Below are 20,778 nucleotides of genomic sequence, written 5' to 3'. Positions count from 1 at the left end.
ATATAAAGGTCGTAAATTTGGTCACATAACTTATAATAATAATTGTGTTTCTAACAAGAACTTAAAATAAAATGTTTGTGTTGACAGTTTTCCTATGTTTATCTATCGAGTTGTAAAAAACAACCCACCATCTCATATTATTGAGAATTTAATTGCATAGGGTAAGTTTAGATAACCTTAGGCTTGGAAATGTGGATAAGTTTTATCTTAAAACAAAATTTGGAAACTTGCAGTTGATGCAAATTATTTGCTAGTGGTTGACTCTGGTTTCTTTAAAAATCCATACATCAAGTTTCTATACTAGACAATGACTTGATTCGTTCTAAAATGGTACATGTGGAATATATTATATCTGGTAAAGTTGAATTGAATGGATTTCTATTCATATTATTCTGACATGTTTTTAGGTATTGTTGTATGATGTGCTGTATTATATGTATTACCGTTATTGTATTTTAATGAATTTCAGGAACACCCAGGAATACTCTTTTACGTCAGGAACACACTTTTCATTGGCAACGTCAAAACTTTAACCTGGCCTGTATTGACTGTCGTTTAATTGTTTCGAAGAAAATATATACTATTTAGAATATACATTCTTTATATATTTTAAATAGTAATTCTTTTATTCTTTCGGGTGTGCGATAATAATATTGATGTTTTTTCTATTCATGACGAGAAGGGATATTTGGGTATTTACTTTTGTATGATCTACCAATGCCTATGTGAATTGTTAACAATTTTTTAATCGTTTTTTTTTAAATATTTTTACCAGTTTTCCGTTGTTTTAATCCTTTGTATATCAGTGAAGAAATAGTCTATACTTGCAATGAAGTCGTAGATTAAGTTAAAATGAAAATCCTGCAGTCTCCCTCTACTTTATTTGTTATTTTAAATGTTTTAAATAAATGGGAGACTGCAGAATTTTCATTTTACCTTTGTACATCAATCTATGGCTTTTTCAGTCTTTGTATGATGTGTTTTCTGTTTATTCTTTGACAAGTAGGTAATTTTGTTAAGTTTGTTGATACTACATCATTTCATAATCGTCTGGCTTGTTGAAATATTGAGACTTTGAAGATGAAGCAGTCTGGAGACGTAACTTCAGTACGACTGTGCCCCGAAACAGAAGAGCCTTAACCCACTTTACATAGCAAGGGTGTGAAGACACATATAATGAAGAAACAGAAAGTCTCTTAAAAAGATCTCCACATGGCGATTTTGAAAGTCAAAGAAAGTAGGCAAAGAAAAGTGGAGTACAGGACCGAGGGCGAGAAATTGGTTGAAATAGCCTCAGTCGCTTAGATCATCGCCCACCATTGGTGAACTAAACGAAGAAGAAGAAGAGGAAAATCACAACTCATGATTAACCATAACCTCACTTTCTTGTAAAAACTAAACAAACAATTTGATAATAGAGGATTGAGCGAATTGAGTTTAGAATTGTAGATTGGCCCCTATGGATCGAAATGGCACAATATTCTACCCAATCATTAGTTCTATTCAAAAACTGGCACTATATGAAACCAAATCTGTAAATAAATAACCTAAAGCTCAATTCTTTATCCAATATGAACTTTTTTACAGAAATACTACCTAGTTGGCTCCAACAATAACCAAACCCGCTTTCGTGTATTAAAAATTGACCGTACGGAACCACTAGAACTGGAAATATATGATGACAAAGTGGAATATTCCGCTGATGAAATTAAAGATCTTGTTGGGATGATCGAGTCTGGTAATCGTAAGGCTGGTGCCAGTGGAATATCCAGATTTATATCAGCCTTTGGAATAGTTGGTACTATAATATAAAATTATAGTTATTAATGTGTGAAAAAATAAAAACCAAATTCAAGGTTTTATTAAGTTCCTTGAGGGTTATTATATTATACTGATAACCAAAAGGCGCAGGGTGGCTGTAATAGGACATCATACTCTGTATAAAATTGAGGACACAACAATGATATACATTCCACATGAATCAGTTAGGATTGTTCACCCACATGAGTCAAGATATCTGAAAATGTTTCAGAGTATTGATTTGGCAAGTAACTTCTATTTTAGGTAGGTGCATTTATTAGATTTTATAAATAAGTGTTGTTCAAGTTAATTTATGAAAAAAAGTTTGGATAAATGTATTTTGTAAGAGGTGATATAGACACTTATTTTAATTAGTTGGAACCTTTGGTGTAAAACAGTTTTACCGCTAACCAACATTTTTTATTTTACTCTTGACATGTGTTTTGCTACCAATGTTGTTAGCATAACATGTCAAGAGTAAAATAAGGAGTTTTGGTTAATACTTATTTTAAATAGAAAAAAATAAATATATACTTTTACAATGTTCTCAGATATATGAAGTCAATGAAGCCAATATAATTTCAGAATTTTCATACCACTTGTCTAATATAGTCTGATTTTTGGTAAGAACCTTTGGTGTGACCCTTAATTCACCAAAAAAATATTCAAAGTCACTATAATATTGGGTGAACTGTTTCTATTTTTAGATTTTGACAAGCTTTATAACTATAGATCCAAAAATAAATTGGTGTTTTTGAAATTTTTAAAAATAAATATTTTAGGTATTTATTAGGAAACAATATCCTATAAAACTTGCATAATAAACACTAAAACAGTGTAATTGTGCCAAGGATCTGGGGCAGAACTTGAGCAACAAATTTATATAATTTAGTCATTACACAAAAATATATCCTAAAAATTATAAATAAAATACTAAAAAGAAAATTTCCATAAAAACATTCATAGCCAAGTGCAAATACTTTAACATATTTCATCAACTCATGAAGACCAAACTCAAAACAATTTAGAGACCTTTTGTGATTAAGGAAGGTTTTTAACTATGTTGATGTACTTCACTAATTTATCAAGAGACTCATCTTAGGCTGTAAGGGATAATAGGGAATAGCAATGATCTTTAAGCAACTTCTACTATCACTTGCAAACTCGAGTATGTGTCTGCGACAAGGTATCAACTATACAGTTATAAGTGAGTACTTAGATCATGACTACAAATTTCTGTCATCAGGGAGAATCGGATGACATAAACATTTTCATAGTTTCACAAATAATCTGTCACAATATCTATTGGTGGGTGATTTAAACATATTATAGTTATTAGGTTCCAAGAACGTTCTTATTACTAGTCTCATTTTGACCTTTTCACACTCACTCAGACATGGCTTGCCGAAAAGTCAGAGAGTAGTCACTTTAATCTTCCAGAAAGTGTATCCTGTATATTTCCATATTATTTGTATATGGAAATATAGACTGGGACTGGCACTCTATGTAAAAGGTGCTTTAAAAGTCGTCGTTTTTGGTATAATCTGGCGCAAGTGTATATACTACATTTTGGTTAAGGAGTTTTCGGAATCTATTCTTTATTTAAGAAGAAAACATTATTAAAAGCATAAACAGTGGATTTCTATTATGCAGAACAATAAGAAAAATAGAATAGCTTAGAATCTTAAAACGCCAATAAGGACCTTAACCGAAAATCTAACAAAATGGGTCAAATGGTTAATTCCCATTCCTATCTCAAAAAATTGCTCTATAGTATGGTAAAATCAGATTTAAAATGATGAAATGCAAGAAGTGTAATTTGACCAAAGCAGAAACTTGAGCTGGCTAAATGCGATTCATGTATGACGTATTTGTGTAAGGCAAATCAAAATGAAGGAAATCAATTTAAGGAATTAAACGGACGGAAAATTGCTAAGAGTAAAACTATAACTATGTTGACTTTACAAAGAGATAACCACAATCAAGCTAATTTGCGTATTGCAGGAGTAAATAATACAGAGGAAATCGTAGCTGATGATCGATGTTTATTTGTAAACTTGAATGGTTTTCTTTCAACTAGTTTTATTGCTGCCTCTTGTATATGTCAAGGGCCCATTTTTGTTCATTCTATTTATTAATTATATATTTGTAGTATTCTATTTGGATAGGTATTATATATTTAATAGAATAGATTATATTAACTTAAATTTTGACGCAAACATGTTGTTTGTAAGAGCTTAAAATAAAATGTGTTAAAATAAACTATGATAATATAATTCTAGTTGAGGATTTTAACATTGACTTCTGGAAACAATAGTTATATACTGATAGATTGAGGATTGTTTTGGAAACCTAAATAATACTATTAAATCAGAATGTACATTTACGCGTGGTTATACACGCCAAAGCTACAAAACGTAAAACACATTATTCAATTAAATTATAAATAAAAAAAGGTAAACTAAGACTCGAACTAATCTATGTAAAAATCTTATTTAGTGCTAGTCAGTAGTTTTCCAGATACAGTAGATAGAAAGAATAGTAATTTTTTATTAATAATTTTAGCTATAGCTATGACTTGACTCATAGCCTGCAACACAACCTCAGTGAACCAAAAAGATTTATCACAAGAAGTGCAGATATAGATTCACAAAATGATCCCCTGGAAAAGAAAGAATTTTTTGATGACTTAGGATTATTTCAAAGTAGTGAACGCAATGAAAAAGATAAAGAAACACAGTATTTTGGTGTTAGGGCACATCCACATAAGAAGTTTGTTTGGAATCTACATTTGCTTAATGAAGGTAACCCATTTGCAGTTTTATTTTTCACACATCATTAATTGAAAAAGAAGTCTTTTAAATTGAGGGAAATTCTCAAAAGTTATCTGTTTACTTAATAGTAATAGTTTAATTTTTTTTTTAATAATTTCCTACTTGCATTAGCAATAGATTGTTCGACTTAAAGCCAAAGTAATTTATGTATTTTATATTAACGTTGCTCAGTAGCATATGAATGTGGCAGTGAGGATATAAATTATCCTTTTATAATAACCTAATTAAAGTGTAAGTAAGTAAGGTAAAATAATTTTTTTTTAATAATATTGAGGATATATTTTTGTATTAGAGATGTAGAGAGATTCAAAATATTATTTAGTTTAAACATTTGAAGGCTTTCTGACTGAAAGTTTGACACTAACTATAATGCTACACCTTCTGTCCCATATATTTCAAAAACATAAATAATTTATATTTTAAAACAAAACGAAAAAACGCAAAGGCAATTAAAGACTTAAATCCAGTGTAAATTAATCATATTTTCAAAATTAAACTTAAAATGTGCGCTACCGCTTTCATTGTTTAAATAATTGTTTTATAAGGTCGGCTTCAATACCTTCATAACCCAGTGAACTATAACTTATAGTACTTTTTAAAGGTAAGATAATATTAATTAATTCGATTTTTATTGTGGAGGTGGAATTGCTTTTTTCCTTTTCTACCCCAACTTCAAACATACAGTAACTAGTTATTACAAAAATTCAATGTTTAAATTAAACTAAAAAGATTTTTCTGCATTATTTTTCAACTTAAGAGTTATTTTTCGTAAATAGCTATTATAAGTAATAATTTTTTGTATCTTTTATTACTTTTAGTTTAAATTTTATAATATTGATTTTTTATTTGTCTTTTTTCCATTTTACTTCTAGCTGTCATTGAAATAATTATCCCTTTGCATTATGATATTTTATTTTTAAGAAAATTGGTTTTTGTCGCTTTTTTTAATAATTTTTTGTGCTCCACTAAGAGCATTTTCGTTGACCAATCATAATTTTTTAGCATTTGTCTAAATATTTATTTTACACTTAGATATGAATAAAACTTTAGCTGAAATAGATTTTTTTTAATGGTCAAAACTCGAAAAAGTACAAAAATACTTAAATATTGAATTTGTATGCATTTTTGATTTAGCTCTAAAGGTAGACCTGCATCCTAATTGGATATTATATATAACTCATGGATTTGTAAGTCAAAGCAACATCAATGTTTTTGGAAGACCTTTATATTTGACTTTAATTGCCAGAAGGTAAATGTTAGACTTCTAATTTTGTCACTAATAATGAACAACATTTCTATATTAGGTCCAGTAAATATGCAGGCACAAGGTTCCTTAAAAGAGGTGCAAACTTTCAAGGGGATGTTGCAAATGAAGTAGAAACCGAACAAATTGTGCATGATTCTAGTGTATCCTCTTTTAGCAGCAGTCATTTTACTTCGTTTGTGCAAATGAGAGGTTCTATACCTGGTAAAAAAGGATGTTGAGGAAGCCACATAATATGTACCTTCACAATTATTTTTAGGTCATTGGAAGCAAGAAATGGGCAAAATGGTTGCGAAACCAGCAATAACAATTGATTTTTATGACCCTTTTGCCGAAACAGCCGGAGCCCATTTTAATGAACTCCTTAAACGTTATGGAGCTCCCATTGTTATCCTAAACTTAGTGAAAAAGCGAGAAAGAAAACCCCAAGAGTCGATGTTAAGCGAACAAATGCGATCCGCCGTTCAATATCTCAATCAATTTTTACCGGTTGAGCATCAAATCGTTTATAAAACTTTCGATATGGCACGGAAGAATAAAACCACCTCGAATGTTATGGAAGAACTGGCGGGGATTGCTAAGAATGCTGTTAGTAAGGTTGGAATATTCCATAATCAGAAGAAGTATTTCACTCAGAAGGCTAATACAGTAATTGGTAAGGGTGAAGAGAAGATGTGTAGCAAGCAAACTGGTATTGTGAGGACAAATTGTGTTGATTGTTTGGATAGGACAAATACTGCTCAGTTTGCTATAGGTAATGTTTATTTTTGTTTTTAAAATAATTATAACAAGAAACTATTTAATTAAAAGTCCTAAAATAATGGTGATTTTTATACTAAGGTAATAAAACTGTTGAAAACACTGTTCTTAATAAAACTTATATTTTTATGACTAATTCATAAACGGTTAACTATTTTATCAAGTCCAATAATAATCCTAAAATTCCTAAATACAACTTAGCTAATTTTGAATTTTTTATACTTTTCGAGATCCCAACATTCGAACTTCGGACTCTTGTCCTTCAATCCTTTATTTTTTACTTCATATAGAGTGCCAGGTAAGAGGTACAGGCAAGATAGTAAATCACAGGCTTTTTATGCAAAAAGTACGATTTATCGATCCTTACCTACATATATCCAAAAATTGCTATTAACTGAGATCACAGATATAACGATATAAATACAGATATACTTCAATGCATTACAAATGGTATACGAAAAAAAGCCAATTCTGAAAAGTTGATGTTCACTGTACTTTGGATCCGAAGAATTCGTGATTTGTTGCCAATACGATAATTGTGTAGCCAAGGTTTTGTTTTAATTGACATACATCAAAAACGGTCTAGGGGACAAGAAAAACAACTGTTTTATGTTTAGACAAAAAAATTTATTTCCAAACTAAATTGCGTTTATTATTTGTAAGACATTCCTTTGAACTCATTATCGTATTAAATTATTCTTGTTGATATTAAATAAATAGTTTAAGTCTTCAAGGCATATTCAGTACAATTGTTGCTGTCAGTGTAGTGAGAATTTGTTTGATTTGAGCGTGCAACATAGTCAATATGCAAAATCCGTGTTTTCGCAGAAGCTGTAAATGCTACCAAGAATGATGTGAGAGAAAGACATATTGGTTCAACAAGAGCCACAGATTATTTGTCTTTCAGTATTACGAAACCCTTTTTTTGATCAAATTTCCCAACCCAAAATTTAATATTTGAGGACTACGAAAAAGCGTTCGATTCAGTGGATCAAAACAAAATATTTACACTAGCTGATTGTAGAGTAAACCACAGATATGCTGGATGAAGTCCATTCTAAGACACCTACATTTAAAATGGAACGTAGAGTACGACAAGGTGATAACATTTCACAATGCTGCTAGAATACACGTTTAAGAAAATATGTTGGGAGAAGGGAGAACATGGAAATCAATATAGACGGTGAACGACTAAACCACTTAAGCTTGGCTGACGATATCGTGTTGGTTTCGGACAGCCTTAAAGAAGCCCAGAAGTTACTAAGGACACTAAATGCTGCGTCAGCTGAGATCGGTATAAGAATTAAACGTTTAAAAACTCAATATATAACAAATCTTATATAGAATTAGGCCATAAAGCGGGATAACTAAACCTGCGAGATTAAAAGACCCATAACTTTAGCATTGAAATCTAAACGACAGGCTGAGGAAGGATATTTCAAAGCAATATACCGATATGTCTGTAAAGAAAGGTTTATTATCAGTGCGTGCTCCCTATGGTCACGTATGGTGCAGAAACTTAAACACTCATTAAAAAGAGTTGTGAAAAAATATTGTGACTCAGCGAGCCATGGAGCCACTTACATGGGAATCACACAAGAGATTAAGTTCCAAATGCATTTATTGCAATTAAAACAGAGATCAAGGATGCTATAGAGAGAATAGAAAAGTAAAGTGAACTGGGCCGGACATGTGGCGAGAATGGGTGGGAGAAATAGAGTGGGAGCAGACCTCCAACACCATGGACTGATGATATCCAGAGAGTTGCAGCAAAGTGATTGAGGAAGGATTATGTTCAGAAGTGTGGACACTACAGGCTGTGTAATGGTGATGATCCTACGAAACGGCAATATTATTTTTAACCAGCTAAGAAGTGAGTTTTAAAAATAACATTGCATTAGTGTCACTACTCAATCAATATAGAATAGGTAATATGAAAACAATCTTTAGGCCAGACACCTTATTAGAGCTCATCTTTTAATACTATCCCCTAGAAATCATGCACGGAGAATAGGATGGGATGAAGAACATCAAAATCGGAAAGATTTTAAATAGGTATGTATTCATTTTAACTGATGAATCTAGGTTTGGTTCTTTCAAGAAGTTAACAGTTACCAAGGCGGAGATTTGTTTTTTTTTCCGGTATGGAGCATCGATAGCTTTTCGGACTAATCTGGCCTCCGTTGAAGGGTTTTCAAAAGCAAACAAATATCATGCTCATTTTCTGAAATCAGTTCTCCAGTGACACGCTACAGAATTTGGTGAAAATTTTGGACATGTAAGAACTACTAAAACCTTTTTGGGCAGCACAATATTGAGGTATTGTCATGCCCTGAACTATTCCCTGACCTAAATTCTATCGAGCATGTTTGGGTTATGTTAAAAAGGCGTTTTTTAAATCAAGGAATACTGTTAGCCAGAGAAGGAAAGATTTGCTGAACTGTGCACGAGCAATAGCTACAAATTGAGCAAAACCACAATGAAAATTTTATTAGGAGCATGTCGTCAAATGTCGATCTATTATCAACAATAGGGATATATAATATATACACTATCAAAAAGAACTTAAATTTCTTTAAATTTTGTTATTTCGATATTTTGCGTCTTTAAGTTATCACACATTATTAATCCTCCGATGTACCACGAATAATTTTTGTGTTTTTGATAATTTAATGTTCAGCAGGGTTTCTAAGCATAATAACCTTATTCAAAAAAGTAGTCCATTTTTCTCAAAGAGAAATAAAAACTTAAAATAAATATTGCTGACGTTCACAATATATCCGGTTTCAAAACATGTTTCATTTAAATAAACATAATGTGAGACCATTGACTTTGTGTCCCTCCAATCTCTGAATTTTGATAATAACCTTATTGTTAGAATACCGGGTGTACATGTACATTTTTTAAGATAATTTCTTTTTTCCTCACTTTCCGTTTTTTGACAAATTGTCTTAATTTTCTAACTTCAAATGGAATACCCGGGATATTTTTGCAAATTTCACTAAAAAATTATATTCTAAAAGTGATGATTATTTTTTTTCGTATCCTTGAAGTAGGGTACTATAAAAGTTAAAAATTTTAAATGTGGATTGTGCGCAACTGTGCAAAAATAATTTAAATTGTGTTTTGTTTTTTATGTGCTCTACACTTTCAAAAAAGGTAAATAAAATTAGTTTTTGATTGTTGATGCCAATCTAAGATTTTTAATTTATGTATACAGCTCTCGAAATGTTTTTTGCGCTATGTGTCAAAATATGACAAGTGGGGTATTAATATTTTCAAAATATTATTTTCCATGGAGATATAAAAATATACCCGGCATCAAGAAACGACTTATGAATTATACATATTTATTGAATTCCGAAAAAAATTATGCGTTTTAAATTTTACCGCCCAAGATAAACTAAAAATATAAAAACATTAGTCTTCAAATTGTAATTAAGTGACAGTCTTAAAAAACAGTTTGAGCACTGTTCTAGAAAAGTAAGATGTTTATCATAAAAAATTATAATTTTTTTATTAATATGTAAATTGAAAAATGTCTCGTAACATAAGAAAAAACTCGAACTGATAAATAGTTAAGTGTAATGAAAACCAAATAAATGTCTTCGAAGTATATATTCAACAAGCACATTTCTGGTTGCTTATTTTTTGTCCCTTGGTCACTATTTCTCTTACAGTATTAAAATAAGTGGCAAGATATTAAATCTCTAAATAATATTAGTTTTATTCTTAAGGCAATAGTGTGTGAGCATCAAGGTTATCAAATTCTAAACACAGATACCTAAGTTTACGGTATAATGAGGAATGAGGAAGACAACATATGAAAGTATTATAATTAAAAAATTAAAACTTAAATATAGTTGCCTCTAGATATAACTTATTCTGGTCATCTCTCAAAGAATCTGATAAACGATGTAAATGCAGGTGGCAACCTGCATGTATCTGCATCTGCAAAAGGTATAAGTTAAATTTGCTAAATAATGCAAATTTCACAGATCAACTCTATACCTTTCATAAAAGCTCTACGGGGTTAGATGAAACATAAATAATTTGAAAAAATAATAAATATAATATAAAAAATAATTTGAAAGCTTGTTACAGATAGTTTATATAAAGAGTCAAAATGATATTTGTGAAACTCAAAAGTCAACATTGACTGAAGTTTTCTTAAGACTTTTTTTCCTTTATTTCTTTTATTTATAAGATTAAACACGACTGTTGTCCAAATAATTTATTGGCTTTCTAAATACCGTTTATGATTTTAAATATATAGACATGGTATTTGAAATGATATGAATTAAATAAAATAAAATAAAATGTCGATATTAAATTTAAAAAAACGAAAAACACCAAATAACATCTAATAAATTAATAATTGTCTACAACCCATCTAACGCAGTATATGTACCTGTAATATAATGTAACGTAACAATATAACTTTGAGTAACTGAATGTTTAAATCATGTACTTGTCATTTAAAGAGTCACATAAAAAATACTTTAGCCATTAGGATATTCAAAAAAAAAAGTAAAATTCTTATTTTCTCAAAGAATATATCGTCAATACTTTTAATATAGCTCAAACATTTAACAGTAAAAAAATCACTTTATTAATGAGAAAGTTACATTATCTCAATTAACCTCAGTTAACCTTCTTGAGGAGAGGCTGCTTTGTATATTTCGGTCACTGTGTCACTATTGTCTCAATTTCTTCCAAAAAGGGAGCACTTAGTTTTCTGATGCACTATACCTAAAATAGGAAATTATGTTTTTCAGACTAGTTTTAAGCTCAAATTTATACCAAAAGCCTTGTAATAAATGTCTTGTAATACCATGTTAATTACAGCATGAAACTAACCTATTTAACTAGTGAAATGGAACTTATTAAGAGGCCATCTAATAGTGCAAACCTGACCGCCCGCAATAACTTTCTTTATGGGGTTTTCTTAAGAGGTATATTAAAAAGTAAAAATGTAGAGATGTACATTCAACACTTATATAAGAAAAAATTTATTAATTTGTTAAAATTTAATATATTTAAATGTTAATTAACCTTTTTGTACGTACCTGTACAAACACACTTTAGCTATAATTGTGTTATAAATAAAACACAGCTTTTTTATAGCAAATTTTAAAAAAAGTCATAAGTCTCTGTTACAATCCTAGTCCAAATGTCGTGACTTTAGTCATTATTTGGTTATTTTTTAATGATTTAAGTAAATATATAATTATATAAATATAATATGTTATAGAACCTTGAAAAAAGTACAAATTAGAGCCTAAATCGCCCTGATTTAACAAAAAATAGGATGCAAAGTTGAATTTTTTTAAAATAATTTTTAGTTATCTTATTTCTTTATTGTAAACTAAGATTTTTATGTCGCTAATACAAGGATTTATTTCATTTTTAAAAAATAATTGACGTTAATCCGTGGTTTAAATAAAAAGTCGTCAAAACAAAATTTCCCAGATTATTCTTTAAAAAAAAAGAAACTTCTTGCTAACTAATTGAGAGGCTGAATAAATTGAAGTGGACTTACATTTTTAGAGATCCCACGTACTAACCCTGGAAGTTTAGAATACCGTCTAATAAACATCCTGTATCATTTAGGTAATTTATTGTAGGCAAATGCGCCCTAGGTTATCAACTGTGCGCCCTAGGAGTCCTAGACACACCGAACATAGAATTCGACACCGACTGTGTCCGAATGCTCGAATCTCTCTATGAAGACCACGGGGACACACTTGCCCTACAATATGGTGGTTCCCAACTGGTGCATCGCATTAAAACCTACAGAAAAACAGCTCCGTGGTCCTCACATGGAAACGATATTATGCAAACCCTAAGCAGATACTACAGTAATACGTTCTCGGATGCAGAAAAGCAAAATGCTATTAATTTATTCCTGGGACTATTTAAGCCAGAAGAAAATCAGCCGCAGATATGGGATTATGCCAGCGATTATTATTTTCATCATAAACCAAATCTTTGCGGGCAGAAATCTTTGACGCAGTGGTGGGATGATGGAGTTTTTAAATGTTTGCCTTACGCTTATAATGATGTTACCAAGGCATGTTTTGATATAATACAAGTACATTCCCATGACGTGGAGATGATTGATTCTTACGTGGATTATTATAGGTAAGAAGTGACTTACTTAATCAAATATCAATGTCTAAATAAATCACGATATAGGGATTGATAAGGGTTTGAATATATTATTGATTGATTGGGGTGGCAAAAGGTACATTTGAAGATATACTGTGTAGCTTAATATAAAGGAGTGCTCTTTATATTTAGAACTTTGCATTTTAAACCAAACAAATGAAATTTGCGCTACGTAAACGAGCATTCCTTTAACCGATCTATTGTTTATCCCTTCAATTATTTTTCGACACTTCCAGTTTAATTTTAAAATATTTATTTACACAAAGGTAATTATAATTAATAAAAAAAACATTTCATTTGATAGTCACTTTCGCTAAAGATGAACGATCTTAAGATTTCTGGGTCATTGGAGTGTAATCTTACGAAAGATTTTGTGAGTTATAGAATAATACTGCACTAGCTGAAGATTATGGCTTTTGGAATAAAGGAGTAAACTGGCTAAGATCATATTTGAGCAATAGGGTTTTTTCAGTATCTTACAAGGAAACAATGTAGAACAAATAAAAATTTAGTAGTTTAATAGAAGTCCATATTTTGTAGGAGAATGTGTATATAAAGATTACAAATAGGGGAAGTCTTTATCTCCAAGAATGTCAACTTTTATGTCACTTTTTAAAAAGTGACATTTTTATTGTTGTTTTTATTCCCGATAACGGGTAATTTTTGTTTTATTTGGTGAACGTGTATGTTTTTTGTAATGTTCTGTATCTGATGATGGCTGTTTACACAGCCGAAATGCATAATATATTTACCTAAGTGACCTACATGCATTTTTCTTGGAGATAAAGACTTCCCCTATTTGTAATCTTTAAAAACTGAGTGTTACGATTCAGTTCTAAGACCAAATTTGTTTTTGTTGAATGTTATGTTAATCTTAACATTTCAGGTTGTTTTCCACTATTTGATGATTATGCAACTGTTTTACGAACAGTAGTGGCGTGTATACGTGGCTTTGATAAAAAAAAAAGTCTGACTCAAATTCAATTGTGTCTTAATATCGCAAAAACAAGATTATGTCATTTAAATGCAATTAGGGCCAGATTATTTAGAAAATTAAATGTTAAGCAGTGCATCTAACACTAAACTTTTGGTGGTACTAGAGATTGAAAATAAATTAAAATTGAGAAAAAAATTAAATTTGAGTGCCATATTAAAAACCTACATAAAAAACTGTCATCAAACTGTTGCGCGTTAAATAATGTTAAACGAATGAAATAAAAACATATCAAGACACTGATATCTTCCATTAATAGAATCCCATCCATGTTATGGTATATGCTTTTGGGGTCCGTGGTCTAAAAAGCAAATGCATATAGTATTTGTTTTGCGAAAAAGGCCAATCAATGAATAAACCCAAACTGAGACATTGCCCCAGTGGTTCTATACTTAAAAAAGTATGTTTCGTTAATAAAACAGTAGCGGACTACTTTAAATTAGAATTAACCAACTCAATATGTCCAGGAACTAATTTCAAATGACACTACCTATGCCCAGAAATTCCCATATAAATAACTCAATTGTTTTCAAGGGATGGTAAAAATTCTTAAAAATATATTTACTTGCAGGCATGAGAGATATTAAACAGGCAAATAATTTCAAAGGGAAGGTCTTGGTTTTTGTAAATTTTATTATTATTATTTTTGGTCAGTATATTTTTACTAAAGGGTGTTCCAATAAGAGGTTTAGGATGTTGATAACAAATGAAATAATTTTTTTTTAACATACCTGGAAGTAATTTGGGGCAGTGTCTAGCTGGAAAGTGTACAATTATACGTGGAACGCAATATCTATTTTTATATAAAAATATATTTTTAATAACTCAAAAATAATTCAGTAGCTTCAAATCGCATGATCTTGCTGACCTATTTACGTCCCCAGTCCTTGAGATAATCCTTTCTCCAAACCGTGTAGGTACGCAATAAATTATATGTTTCTCGTTTTGTATGATATGTCGTTCGGTATCGCTCTCCATTTACTGTAACAGCTTGTTTGTCTTCATTTTCAAACAAATTTAGTTTATATAGGGTCTACCAATAAGAATGATATAAGTTTAAATTGCTAAAAAATAAAAACGAATTGGTTAATTTCTATGATTGATGTTTCATGTTGTAGTTTATTATGTAACATTATGTTTTAAACAAAATATCATTAAGATGTCCACCTCGGCTACGGCGGCAGACTTTTAGACGACGAACACAATTTTCAATCACTTTTTCTAACAAGTTGGGCTGAATTTCGCGAATGACCCTAGTTATGTTAACTTTCAACTCATTGATGGTTTGAGGATTGTTAGAATACACCTTCGACTTCACATATCCCCAAAGAAAAAAGTCCAGGGGAGTAAGATCACAGGACCTTGGTGGCCAGTTGATATTGCCATGTCGCGAAATTATTCGATCTTCAAAACGCTCTCTTAATAAATTAATTGTGTCTCGGGCGGTGTGTGATGTTGCTCCGTCCTGTTGAAACCAATTCTGTTCGAAGTCTCCACCACCAATTGCAGGCCAAAGAAAGTTTGTTATCATATCGCGGTAGCGCTCTCCGTTGACTGTCACAGTACACCCCCCTGCATCCTCAAAAAAGTATGGACCGATAATTCCACCGACATGTCACTTTTAACGGGTGTAATGGCATCTGTACTAATTTCTGGTGATTGTTCTGACACCAGAAGCGGCAATTTTGAGTATTGACAACGCCACTAAGACAAAAATGGGCTTCATCTGAAAAGATGATTTGTTTCCCAAAATCGGCATTTTGTTCCAACTGCAACAGGGCCCAGTTGGTAAACGTTCTTCGCAAACCATGGTCAGCAGGCTTCAATTCTTGAGTTAGAACTATCTTATAGGCCTAAGTCTTTCTTCAAAATGCGCCACAGAGACATTGGTGAAATGCCTAATTGCTGAGAACGGCGCAAAACAGACACATTGTTATTCGCGTCAACACTTTCTCTTGCAGCGGCGGTATTTTCAGCGATCCTTGCACTTTTTTGTCGCGTTGGTGGCTTATTATCCAGAAGAGTGTACTCCCGTTCAAACTTATTAATTGTGCGCCTTATTGCAAGCTCATAAGGCCGTCCACGATGGCCAAAATCTTCTCTAAGAGCACGATAACAGGCTCTAACCGATTGCGGTCTAATACCTTTTCACGATAGCTATACGTTGCTCTTGACTTAAACGATTCATGATGAAATGTCAAAGTATACTTAACACAACTGACGCTTGATCCGCGTTTTGACACATACCATTTTGCGTACATGGCCCACTAAACTTCTATCACTTCTATTGGTAGACCCATTATATACCCTTAATCCAAAAACCGCGCCAGACTGTAGCAAGTTGAGTATGCATTGTTCTTTCCTGAATTTGCCCGGGATTTTCATTGCTCTAGATGCGACAATTTTGTTTATTTATGTAACCGTGCAAATGGAAATAAGTCTCATCATTAAAAATTAATTTATTGCAAAAATTATCGTCCTCTGTTTTTCTGCCGGCGTTGTCCATAATCGACTGTAGAGCTGATGTAGACATAAATCTTGTTTTTTTTTCAACATTCGCCACGTTGAAGTTCTGCCCTTTTTCAGGATGTAAAACTAATGAATAAATAAGGGGTCAATCATAGATAGGAGCAAGGACTCTTAGTGTCTATTTCCTTGTTAGTAAAAACAATATTGAAGAAACCTCTATTCTCACCAAACAAAGCTTATCACTAACTAAAACTCTTTATTTTATTCTTTTCAAGTGTTTTGCTCAGAAAATCTGCATCTTCCAGAGATGCCTAAACTCAAACTAGTTACAAGTGGCCTTATATACTAAATAGATAGATAATAGATACCTTATGTAACTAATAGATCAAAAAATCTAATGAAGCATGACTGAACCAGCTTTTTGAATATTGCTAAACTTTTGTATACATTTTGTATGTAAACTCTTCTAAATATATTGACAGCAACCATTTCCAACTTTTCTGGAATACCTAAAAAATTATATGCTACTTATATAATTATGCTTATTAGTCTTGGTGAGGAAAGAAACGAAACCGTACGTAGAAATAACCCTTTCTTCATTTCACAAGTATTCAGTGACTTCTCTAAATTAACGAAATGAAGCAGTGTCCTGGTGAAAATACATGCTTCTAACTTCTAATTACTTGTCTTGAGACTTTTATCCATAATTTTATCGAGTGAACCTGATCTTACTTGAAAAAAAGTTATCAATAAATGAAATTAATTGGGCGAAATAATTATTTAATAGTTAATTGAAGAAACGCATTCTTCGTTTAAATGATGTGAAACTTTAAAAAAAATATTTCTTAGATTTTTAAATCATGCTACTTCAAAAATGACAACAACCACACAGAAAAGTAAAAAGAAAGTAAAAGTAAATTTCTCAAAAATAACTAAGCATAAAAGTATTTTAACGACTCATTTTAATATTTAAAATTAATTATATATCTGTTGGACCGTTTTTTTTTTTTTTAATATTCTTGTTTTATGTTGGTTCTTGCCTTTTCTTTTCGTCTTTTTTGGTTTTTTCTTGATTATATAAAATATGCTTCTATGTACAATCAAAATCGATTCTAGATTCTGTTTTTATCCTGTATCCTGTATAACCAAATTAATACTAGTATTATAAATTCTAGGATTAGGAAACTTCTAGCACAAGTTTGTAAACTTAGCAAGTAAAGTATATTTTGACTTTGACATACCTACATATATGTACATATTCGCACTTTAAAAAGTAAAAATTTTGCTCACTAGAAGTTAAAACGAATTAATAAACTTAATAAATAAACTATAGGGAACCACGTATTTACATTATTAAAAAATATTTTCAAAATCGATGTTCGATGCGAGCCACATATCGGCGAATTCGTAATTATTTGGTGTACGCAATCGTCCCTCAGAAGTATGAAGAAAATTTAGAATTTATGCTTCCAACCGGATCTGTGCAAAATTTAAGCACTAGCAGAACGTGGGGAATATTGAAAAAAACAAGATTTATGCCTACATCAGTTATATTTAAATTTTACACTTTTGTTTAGACAAATATTTTGTCTTCTGTCTGTTAGCGAACTTTCAAGTAAATTTATACTATTTTATCAAAGACTATAGTAATGCAGCTTTTCTTAATAAAGAATACAATATGACATATTCAAAAGCTTTGGCATGATTACATTTAATAAAAAATATAAACGTGGCCTATCTATATTTTCATTGTTAGTTTTTTTTTCAGTAGTATTACTAAACATATACAAAGCTATGGTAAATTGTTTTAGACCAAACGAATTTAATATGTTAACCGACGTATTTGCATTAACAATCAGCAGTTCAGTTGACTTTATGCCGATCTGTACGGTCAACTACAGTCCGTTTGCCGTAAGAACACGACCAGATAAAAGACGAGAGGGAAACGTTAGCAAAAATCCGTCTGTAACTGGACAAAGTTCCACTAGTTCTACCACATCAACTCCAAGGTAAATATATAGAGTTTTGAAAATCTTTTTTTTTTCAGCTGTTTATTTTACTAGTAGATTAGTAATACAAGAACACTTACCAATTTATTTTGTTCTGTCTTGAGCTTTCCACAGTGCTCTCCAAGCAATATGTATATTTTTTTCACTTTAATATTTACTAATTGGCTTTTAAAATAGTTTTTAAAAGATTTTTGATAAATATAATAAAATATTAACCCTGAGATTCGAGTAAGTTTGTGAGTTTTTTATACAAAAATTCACGAAATAAATGATGTATTGAATATATACAAAAAGCATTAGTTTCACTTCCAGATATGTTAAACATTTTTAGTGCGAGTAGCAGTGAAAACTCCTCAGACGATGAAGAATCAGCAAATTCAGATGCTTCTCCTGACACATTTTCAAAAGAATCTTCTTCCGAAATAGTTACTTTTAAATCATTATTTCCATCTACTGAAGAAGTTTATGGTTTTAGTATCAAAATGCCTTCTAAAGAGGATATTCTTACCTACAAAAAGTATGTTTTTACTACATTTCTTTTATAATAACTTATAAGTTATTTTTTTAGGTACGTGCTAACAGGAAAAAGGGCCAACGGAACAGCTGTCAATATATTTTTGCAATCGTCGAAAACGAATATTAAAGCAGTAAGTACTTTTTCTAATGATGACAGTTTTGAGGTAAAACCACCAACTGTAAGTCAAAAATCGATTGAAATTTATAAAAATTATGTTAATTTAGGAAAATATGGGCCTAGCATGCCTAAAGCAGGCGATATGGCTATATATGCACGATATGCCAGTATAAAATAAAATTTTCAATTTCTTTCTTTACGATTTTTTTACAGATTAAAATATAGTTAGAATATCTGAGATTTATTTTATAAGATTATTGTGATTTTTTTAAGTGTATTATCAGAAATATATTTGTGTTTATAAATAGTATTTTTTTATTTTATTTTAACTTTAATTGTTGAAGTAGGTCTCTATTTACGGAATTATGTTTGTTTATTTATTTATTTCAACGAGACATTATTTAAAAAAAAAATAGTTTTGAAATATCGCTCACCAAATGCTAAAATAAAAACTAGTATGTTATTGATAAATTAACTGTGAAATAAATTTAAATAAAACAAGTGAAAATCATAAGCTGTTAAGTTTTGTTCTCCCTCAGTTTCGTTCTGAAACTACCAAAGGATACTTCCAAAAAAGACAGACCATAATTATTATTAATAAAGAAAATAAACCTGTTCGGTGAAGTATTTTGGGCATACCTTATATTGGACCTGCACGGCGTAACAATCCAATATTATTTCTAGGGTTAACAAAAAAATTTACTAACTGAATCTGGAAATTAGTAAATCCTTAAAGCGATAATATGACTTTATCGATAATATATTCGCAGTGATCAATAAAATTAAGTTTGGAGTTAATATTAATATCACATTATTATAACACCAACTTCTTCAATTTGGAAAAATCTGATGAACTTTTATTTCGAGAAAAGATTATGAATTCAGTTTAAGATTGTTCAATTCACATAATATTGCAAATCACTCAAATCTCCCTGGAGTACCTTACAGTTTAGTTATATTAAAAATTATGCATATATAAACAGTTTGAGTGAAAAAGCAATAATCGGTTGAAGAGTAAATGATTCGATTCAAAGAGATGCCAATATCATTGATACAAAAAAGTTTTGGGCCTACTATATTAAAAGCCTTACTGAACTCTATGTATACCCCAAAACAGTTCTCTACCGCATTGTTAATTAAATTTGTCACTTGTGTATAAGAATAAATTTGTAACTATGGACATCCCGTTGGTAAATTCAGGCTTAAACTCAGTCGTGACATTTTTACAATTATTATCCAGAATTTTTTTTCTACGCTTTATGTAATAACCTTAGCCGGTTGAACGTACAACACACAATTTTTTTATCGCTATCTAATATACTGAATGAATTTTCATATATTATGAACTCAACATTAAATCGATCAATGAAGATATTGTGTAAACTATTCGGTAAAACCTCACTTATACGTTTTTTAGGAAGAGTTATAGCTGCCTAACTACCTTATTTCGTATACTGCGATATGACATATTTTGTGTAATTGTGTAGTACATTTTTGTTGTAGGCTATCAAAATTAAAACAACTAGGTGATTGTTTTAATTTTGATAGCCTACGAATATTCAATATTTACGTCGCAATTTCTTAAGTTCTTGAAAATATGCAATCATAATTTATGACATGCAAATCTATCCAAATCAGTTTCTATAATTTTTTGTAGTCAAACTATTACAAATCACTCTAAGAATATATTGTATATTACATACTCCTGATATTAATCTGAACGACAAGTTCCCTACCAATTAAGCACTCTGCTAAAAATGTAGGACTAATAATTAATAGTTAACTGAGATTTAAAGATCATATTTCACCTAAATTTAAACATCCACTTTAAGAATGCTATAGGC

At 30.7% G+C, this 20,778-nt stretch overlaps 1 protein-coding gene across 1 annotated transcript; it reads left to right on the top strand.

Moving 5' to 3' along the window:
- Positions 1-1,369: 1,369 nt before the first annotated feature.
- LOC126738705 (polyphosphoinositide phosphatase) lies at positions 1,370-19,244 on the top strand. The gene is made up of 11 exons (XM_050444145.1): positions 1,370-1,534; positions 1,588-1,798; positions 1,857-2,064; positions 4,366-4,604; positions 5,769-5,883; positions 5,939-6,102; positions 6,158-6,652; positions 12,285-12,801; positions 18,103-18,300; positions 18,632-18,817; positions 18,869-19,244. Exons 1-11 carry the CDS (start codon positions 1,460-1,462, stop codon positions 19,110-19,112), a joined length of 2,652 nt encoding a protein of 883 aa, XP_050300102.1. The 5' UTR covers positions 1,370-1,459; the 3' UTR covers positions 19,113-19,244.
- Positions 19,245-20,778: the final 1,534 nt, after the last annotated feature.

The sequence above is a fragment of the Anthonomus grandis genome, chromosome 7, assembly GCF_022605725.1.
Source record: "Anthonomus grandis grandis chromosome 7, icAntGran1.3, whole genome shotgun sequence".
Taxonomy (NCBI): Eukaryota; Metazoa; Arthropoda; class Insecta; order Coleoptera; family Curculionidae; genus Anthonomus; species Anthonomus grandis.
Note: the sequence above shows the minus strand (reverse complement) of the source record. Positions and strands in the feature narration are given on the sequence as shown.

What these genes read in the sequence shown, in the direction of transcription:
- LOC126738705 (XM_050444145.1), top strand. Translation starts at nt 1,460, where the DNA reads ATGGATCGAAATGGCACAATATTCTACCCAATCATTAGTTCTATTCAA. An exon ending in GCAAGTAACTTCTATTTTAG is followed by an intron (nt 2,065 to 4,365) that starts GTAGGTGCATTT and finishes TAATAATTTTAG; the next exon opens with CTATAGCTATGACTTGACTC. An exon ending in TCTACCACATCAACTCCAAG is followed by an intron (nt 18,301 to 18,631) that starts GTAAATATATAG and finishes AAACATTTTTAG; the next exon opens with TGCGAGTAGCAGTGAAAACT.